Raw genomic sequence first — 7,992 nt, 5'->3', positions numbered from 1 at the left:
AGGTATGTTTACAAAAGTCAGAGTAACAAAAACTAAACAAAGCATATATACAATATATGTTTAATTAACACACATAATGAACTTGATATCATGGTCATGGAACTGGATATATCCATCCAGTGGACTATTTTGTAAATCTAGGCGCTGTAAATACCATACACTTGTATGATACAAGATAAATTATGTAGCCTGCTTGTAATTAGCTATAATGGTACGTTGTTGTGGGCTGCCTGGTAGTCCAATGGTTAGCACGTCGGCTTCACAGTGCAGAGGTACGGGGTTTGATTCCAGCTCCGGCCTTCCTGTGTGCAGTTTGCATGTTCTCCCCGGGCCTGCGTGGGTTTTCTCCGGGTGCTCCGGTTTCCTCCCACATTCCAAAAACATGCGTGGCAGGCTGGTTGAACACTCTAAATTGTCCCTAGGTGTGAGTGTGAGTGTGAATGGTTGTTCGTTTCTGTGTGCCCTGCGATAGGCTGGCAACCGATTCAGGGTGTCCCCTGCCTACTGCCCGAAGACAGCTGGGATAGGCTCCAGCACCCCCCGCGACCCTAATGAGGATCAAGCGGCTCGGAAGATGAATGAATGAATGAATGGTACGTTGTTGTTCATTTCTGTATTTTGATTCAGGAACTATCTACTAACATGAGACGTAACTGCTATCAGCGGTGGCAAATCTAAGCGAATGATGTGCTGTTGAATAATTGAAATAGTGAATATAGAACCAGCCCACTCTACAGGAACAGGTTTGTTCCTTGATATTCTCGTCTTCTCAATCTTCATCAGGAGTGGATATTCACTTTTACTCTGAGCCAGTTAGCTTCCATCAACTTTTGTATTATTTCTTTGTGTCAGTGTGATACGGTGAAAGTAAGCTTCAAAGGCATAGTGTTTGTCTGCTACTTTGACTCGCTTACTTCTCCACAAAATCGAGTATTTCTCCTGGGTGTAGTTGTGGAAACCCAGTCATACAGCAACAAAGGAGAGTTTGAGGTTTTGGTACAAATTCAAAAGGAATTAATTACAGGAACTTGAGCTCAGTGCTGAATCATTTAGATAACTCAAGTACCACTGAGTGTGGTCAGATGCTGTTTCTTCTGTCCGGCTGCCATCTCCACCTTGACGTCCTTCCGCAGGTACCGAATGGCTGACAGAGCACTTAGGTTTGCCAGCAGAACTGTTTGAAGAAAAAAGTAACGAGTGATGCAGTGCACAACTGAAATCATTCTGCCTGTACTGAAATAACCCCGCAGTCTTGGGTCGTGTTCTTTTTTTTTCCAGGTTGATTTAATCTAAGTAGAAACGCATCATATAGCATACAAAGTAACAAATCGTGCTATTTCTTTAAAAAATGAACTAAAAAATTAAATAAGACAAATCTCAAACTGTAAATTCATTTCTTCAGAATCAGTCTCTGTGCTTGACGCCAATCTTACGTGCTAACATACATACCGGCCTTCCACATGTCTCCAACTTGGGGATTTGCCGTCTTCAACACCCAGGAAGCGAATGCAATACAGACCAGACACATATCCGATTGTCTGAGACGGAGCAGGGAAACATCCGTCCCTGTAAACAAAAAGGGAAAGATTTTTACGGTGGATCCTGCTGAACAGACATGGACACCATCTTTGGTGAACGTACAACAACAGCTGAGCAGTAGAACTCGCCAATACGTTCGCGCTTCCAGTCATGTCACACGATGACCCGGTTAAATCCATACATCTCCAACATGTTCTGCAGAAATAACTGCAATCCGATCCTCCCTAGCCACAGTGGGATATACGGTAGGACTCCCTCCTCACTTGTTCAAATTAACGAACAAAGTTGATCTCTTCTGCTGACACAGGACACTGTTTACGTCAAGTCAAGTTAGCACGCGCGCGCCACTGGCATTAGTCGTGTAATTGGTCAATGTTTTCTGTTGTGAATCTTTCCAACATTTTGATTTTCTGGGTATTTTAAATCTGTATGTTTATGTGCGTCAGTTCTAGGTAATCTAGGCCTCCCATCAGAAAGGTTGCAAACTGTTTAACCTCCGTCATTTTTTAAAAAGTTGTGTCGCTATTCAGGTCACATATGAGTTGGATTTATCACGAGGTGGTGATGGACCCCAAAAAGCAGGCAAGAGGGAGGAGCAGGGTGTATTTGAAGAAGAAGATTGATAAAACACAGTAAACTAAATCCTAAACAAAGTCCAAAGTATCAAACAAAAACTATGACTGAAGCTCAAAACTATCAATAACAGAAACATGACCTAAACATGACAGCAGCGTAGAGCAACAAACAATAACTCGTTGGCCGGGAGTCCTTTTATAGCCACTAATTACCTAACAACCAACAGGTGTGCAGCTGCAGGGAAATGCCCCACAGTGCCACCTGTTGGTCACAAACCAAAACATGGCAGGATTTTATCCCATCTGACATCTGGCGAGAAGTACACCTTGGCCTTGTCGCCAGTCAATTGCTGGGCACTTATGGACAAACAACCATTCTCACTTGACGCTTATGGGCAATATAGAGTCTTCAATTTAGCTAACGTGCATGTTTTTGGAATGTGGCAAAAGAAGAGATTCCATGCGAGCATGGGGGAAAAAAATGCAAACTCCACACAAGAGGGCCTGGATTCAACATTCAAGCCTGGAACCTCACAAACGTGAGGCAGATGTGCTAACTAACTCACTTTTGAAAACATATTCTTTAAACCATTTTTGAAACCTTTAACCTGATAACATGATTAAGCTGTCCGCTGTAATAACCACTGTCCCCGAAAGCATCAAACATACGAATTACTCATTTGAAACTTTCGAAAACTGAGCAAGACAAGCTGTGTCCCCATGATAACCGTACAGGGCAGAAACAAGACTGTCTTGTATTTATTCCACAGCTTGTGGTGTTGCATACTGTGAGGAAACAAATTTTGTTCAAGAGGAGACTGATAAAAAGCAAAGAAGGCCAGATGCGATAAAGTGAAGGCCGTTGGATGACATTAAAACGTTTAGAGCTAAAGCGCCGCAAACAGAACGAGTCAACATTAGCATGTGCTTTGATTTTACCACTGAGTCGGAACCTACTTTTTTGCATTAAGAGGCAATACTGAACAGTATTGGGTCTATCAGGAACACCCACATAAATCAACAAGTCAGGTAAATTGCAAGGGAGTCATTCCTCCTGCTATTGCTAAATGCAAGTAAAGTTTTTTTATGAGCTTACTTGGGTTTGGAAGAGCTCTTTGCATGTCTTCATATCCGAATAGTTGCGTCAAAATTGATCTGGTGATCCTGTTTTCCCTTTGTTGGCTGAGCAGATGAGTAAAGCCCGTATGTCCTAAATCACGGAGAGTCGCAGCATTTTGCACATTCCGCCCCGCATGCCCGAGTGATGACGGGGTTGACCTCTTGTTCCAGACTGCACCTCTACTGAGATGAAAATTCCTGAAGGAAAATGTTGCCGTCCAAAAGAAATTCTCTCGCGTGTCACTGTCACAAAAGAAATTCTCATAATCGTCCGTAAAAGTTTGAGTGTTTTTTGAGTTTTGGCTAAGCCTGCTTACCACCCTCACCGGACTGCCGCTTTCCTCTTCCTCTTCTTCTTCTTCCCCTGCAGAATCGTCTGAAGAAGAGCATGCAAAGAAATAGTCATAGGCTTCTGCCAAGTGCATCTTTGTCTGTCCAGAGGTGACTGAACGCGCCTTTGTGTGCTTCTCTTCTGTAATGAAAGGGTAGAAAAAATTTTCGATACCGAACTCTGCAAAGAAATGATCGTAGGTTTCAGGGACTGATTTTCCATCCGTGTTGAAGTTGACGATATCATCTTTCGCTGACTGGCTGTGGATTTGTTGTTTTCCACCAAGGAGGAACTGAAATACGTCATGAAGAGAGAAACTCTTGCAGTGCGTCGAATCTAAACTGTGTTTCTTGACTTCTTTCACCTCTAATTCTTCTAATGTTTGTAAAATGTGTGCTGTCTTTGCTTTGCTGCATGGTTCCAGAGAATCCAAAGCTCTCAGATTGTGCACGCTTGTGTTTTTCGATATCCTTCGGAGGCCCTGTGGAGGATTTCCGTGTCTCGGAGAGCCGCTGAAAGGTGCCTCCTCCGCTTTCTCAGTAATGATATCAACAGGTTCCTTCTCCCACAACAGTACACGCTTTGAAGAAGTGGAATCGGGATTTGAAGGAACGGCGTCAAAATCGCCATTGGTGTCCTCACCAGCAGGCAGCGTCTTGGACTCGACCGACTGAGAGGAAAGACTGGGATTGCTCTCATCCGTCTCCTTATTCGTTTTCCTTAGACCCATGATGTCATTAATTGTCAGTTTCTCCATCTCGCTCCAAAAAGAAGACATGACAAAAACCGGATCTTTTGAATCTGGCACGTATTCAGGCTCACGTGATGTTGAGATGACATCGTCGTCTTCAGCCTTGAAATCCTTTGTTTGTCCTGTGCCGTGAGGTTCTTCCTGATGCGTGAGCATGATTGAGCCACATCTATTAACTGGATCCGGATCTGGACTGGGACATGAACAAGAACCAGCAATATTTACATTGGATAGAGACAGCGCTGGCCCTGTGTCTTCAAACGAGGGCAACTCCGGATTTGTTTCTCTCTTTTTGTTATCCGAAAATGGACCAACAAAAGAGCTAATCTCACGGTCTTCATCATCGCATTTATGATTATCCACATGATATTCTGTTTCCGTAAGAGCTAAACTGGAAGGTCTTTCAGATAGGTGCTTTTTATGAGCTAATAATTCCGTGAAGTTGGCCGTTAATTGAGCGCAGGTCACTTCGCTTACCGTCTCGTCTACTGAAGACACAGTGATTTTGCACTTCTGGAGTTCTGTGTTGGGAAAGGTCGAGTTCTGCGCATCAGATGTGAACAGAAATTCATGGCTATTTTGGTCTAAATTGTCAGCTTCCATCTCCAACTGTTGCTGGGTCTCAGCCTGTCTTTGACATCCCGTCCCCTTGTCTCTGCCAGAATGTAAAGCCTCTGCAGCCTGGACGGACTTAGCAGCAGATAGGGTGTCACCTTGGCCACCATCCATAACATCCCCATCATCCCAGTCTGCACCCTCACTGGTTGCCTGGACTTGTAGTCTTCTATCTTCTAGATTGAATTGATCTTCACAATCTGGATGATGAAAGCACTGGAGACGCGTTAATTCGTCATTGTGTTCGCTATCTCTACAACGGAACCTCCTTTCACATGTACCTCCACACGGGACCATGGTTGCGACTAACGCGTCAGTCTTTTGCGGCTCGTTTGAATACAACAGCTTTATATTGCGATAAAATCGAGATAAACTCTGCTCCTCATCATTGCTCCTCTGATGTCTACTCTGGGTTGACTCGATGCCGTGGCATCTCTTTTTCCTCCTCTTCCTTTTCATGGTGGCCATTGCCAATGATGATGGTGGGCCACTGGCTTCTTTTGTGCTGACTGTGCCTTGTTGTGACTTATGAAGGTTGAATGAGTCATCAGGTTTGTGAGGATTAGTATCATTTGTTTTAGTCTGAGTCTGGATGCCGATAAATGACTCGGTATGAGTTGACCCGTCGTTCTTGAGCTGTGCGCTGCAGGCTGGGAGGCCATGTAAAGTATAAGAAGAAGGCCTGACTTTTTTAAAGGTGTTCATTTTGTCAAGGTCGTTCTCATTGACAAATATTGTTTCATCTCCGACAGACTGCTTTGAGCCGGGTTCCATCCCATTGCTGCACAGTCCGTCCTCCCGTTTTGACTCTTTGCTTTTTCCAACGTTTGCCTGGTTCGTCATCCTTTCAAAGAACATATTCACCGACTGCAGGTGAATATCTTCCTCGCTGCCCGACAGGATGCTCTCCATTTCACCGGCGGCTTGTTCACCAAGTTGGGTCTCCATGACCAAGTCCTTGCAGTTGGATATGGCGTCCAGGGAGTAGCGTCTGGTCAGATAGACTTCCTGGGCACTTTCTGCTAGCGTGGACTTTGTGTGATCACAATCGCTCAGCCCAGAGTCGTCTGCTGTCGCCAGCGAGGGAGGATGCAAGTCACACTCCTCGCACATTTCAAAAAAGTGTTGCCAATCACGTTCGCAGATCTCCACACTGAACTCCAAGTCCTCCATTTAAACGTGGGAGACTCGATGCAAGCTAAAAAGAAATGAAAAAAGTCAATGTAAACATCAATGCTGACAGACATTAAAGACAGTAAACTGACAGTTAACAGTGGCATTTGAACCATGATTTTTAGAAGTTGTAAAAGTAAAAAAAAATTTTTTTTGTTATTGTAAAGTGTCCTTGGGTGTCTTGAAAGGCGCTTATAAATAAAATGTATTATTACTATTATTATAAAGTCTGTGTACATAGCAAATTCTCATTCATCAGACCTTTCTCTCCTTGAATACTTTTTCTGTACTATGCTAAATCATTATAATGATATATTCTTGGCTTTACTGTTTGGTCCTTTCTACCGTCTTTATTACCGATTTGTTTTACCGTTTATTTTATATGTTAAATTGCTCCATGTACAGCACTTTGTATGCAGCGATGGCTGTTGGAAAGTGCTCTATAAATACAGTTGTCTTGACTTATAAATTAAACAAAAAAAGACGACAGATTCAAGCCACATGAGAGAACGCATGCCCAGTCAATGTGCTGAAATCAACAACAATGAAAATCTCTACCATCAAGTGCATCAGATTCGGCCTTGAAATTAATAAAAATAACTTTTAAACTCAGCATTACAATTTAATGTAATTGTTTTAAGAATTATGTGGGGTTTTTTTTTACACCATGCACTCAGACTTTATGGACATCCTGTGGAATTATGTATCTACGTTGATGGCAGGGAAAACACATTTATGCAGTATCCATCGATCCATTTCTGTACCGCGTGTTAGAGAGAGAGCGAATATGGTCTTTTACACTCATATAGCAAAATATGTTCAAATAACGCAATATGGAGAGCGATGCATCCACAAAAATAAAGAGAGCCAATGAAATTATTGTTTTGTCATATGGACTAACCTGATAAGATAAAGCTCAAGTAAATAAAGTACAGTTTATCAATTAGTATTTCGCGTCAAGTGCGCATGCTTCCTACCATACTCGCTTGGATCGCTCGGAGGTTCTGAAGGTCCGTAGGTCTGCAGTTTGTACGGCACCATGTTGCATTTCTTGAGGTGGGCGTCCTTTTTACAGGCGTCACTACAAGCCTCATGATTTGATAAATATAGAGCAATGCTTCTGATCACGTAATGCACGTCGAGCCCGCGTCTCCAACAGAGCAAGAGTCTATTTCAAGTAACATTTCGCAACTTGGAAAAAAACACCAATCTTGGAAGCTGCTTTAGTTGTTGTTCAGAATTTGTGCTGTGATGTTTCTGACGTTGCGTTTATCCCACAATCTTAATAGTGTTACAGTATTATCACAAACAATCTGCAGGAACCTACAAGTGGCGTCTTCCCAGTCACGTCACTCCACGATGAGTCATGGTTGCTGTGTTGTCAGTCACTTGACAGCTCACGGGTGTGACATAACGGAGCAAGGCTGGATCCTAACCACTCGCGTGTTGAGAGTGGAAGTGGGAGTCGAGGTGAGGCTGGGGTGAGTGTCGAGGGGTTGAGCAAAAAGTTTAACATGTGATTTGCACCCAGGCAGGCACAATTTTCACTTAAAAATTGGAAGTCTAACTTCAGGCGTTCTATTTCAACTATGGCTTTTGTGGCTGCAGTGTGAATGATCCATGTGTAAATTGAGGGGTTCCGTTTTTCAGTGGATGGCTCTTTTTTACGAATGAAAAAGGAGAGATGGACTGCTTCAATGCAGTTTAATAAAAGGGGGGGAAAGGCGTCTGCACCGCAACACGTCCGAGAACACAATTCTCGTCACTAAAATCACTTCCTGCTTCTCTTACTTTAACAGCCAATCAGAAACAATCAACATAAAAAATGTCTAATCAATTATTAAACAACAAAATATAATTTTGGTATGCCTAACATGAAATAATATGAT

The 7,992-nt window shown here is 43.0% G+C and overlaps 1 protein-coding gene across 1 annotated transcript; it reads right to left on the bottom strand.

Annotated features, from left to right (window-relative positions):
* Nucleotides 1-979: 979 nt before the first annotated feature.
* On the bottom strand, nucleotides 980-7,597 carry LOC127596815 (PPARGC1 and ESRR induced regulator, muscle 1). Its single transcript, XM_052059728.1, has 4 exons — nucleotides 7,081-7,597; nucleotides 3,211-6,128; nucleotides 1,450-1,566; nucleotides 980-1,174 (listed from the first exon to the last, which is right to left on the bottom strand). Exons 2-4 carry the CDS (start codon nucleotides 6,101-6,103, stop codon nucleotides 1,059-1,061), a joined length of 3,126 nt encoding a protein of 1,041 aa, XP_051915688.1. The 5' UTR covers nucleotides 6,104-6,128; nucleotides 7,081-7,597; the 3' UTR covers nucleotides 980-1,058.
* Nucleotides 7,598-7,992: the final 395 nt, after the last annotated feature.

This window comes from Hippocampus zosterae, chromosome 2 (assembly GCF_025434085.1).
Source record: "Hippocampus zosterae strain Florida chromosome 2, ASM2543408v3, whole genome shotgun sequence".
Lineage (NCBI taxonomy): Eukaryota > Metazoa > Chordata > Actinopteri > Syngnathiformes > Syngnathidae > Hippocampus > Hippocampus zosterae.
This window is presented reverse-complemented; position numbering and strand designations above follow the sequence as displayed.

Excerpts from the sequence above, each read along its gene's own strand:
- LOC127596815 (XM_052059728.1), bottom strand. The coding sequence starts at position 6,103 with ATGGAGGACTTGGAGTTCAGTGTGGAGATCTGCGAACGTGATTGGCAA. Across the intron at positions 1,567-3,210 it reads AAGAGCTCTTCCAAACCCAA|GGACGGATGTTTCCCTGCTC; the intron begins GTAAGCTCATAA and ends TTTTGTTTACAG. Across the intron at positions 1,175-1,449 it reads TGGAGACATGTGGAAGGCCG|TTCTGCTGGCAAACCTAAGT; the intron begins GTATGTATGTTA and ends TTCTTCAAACAG.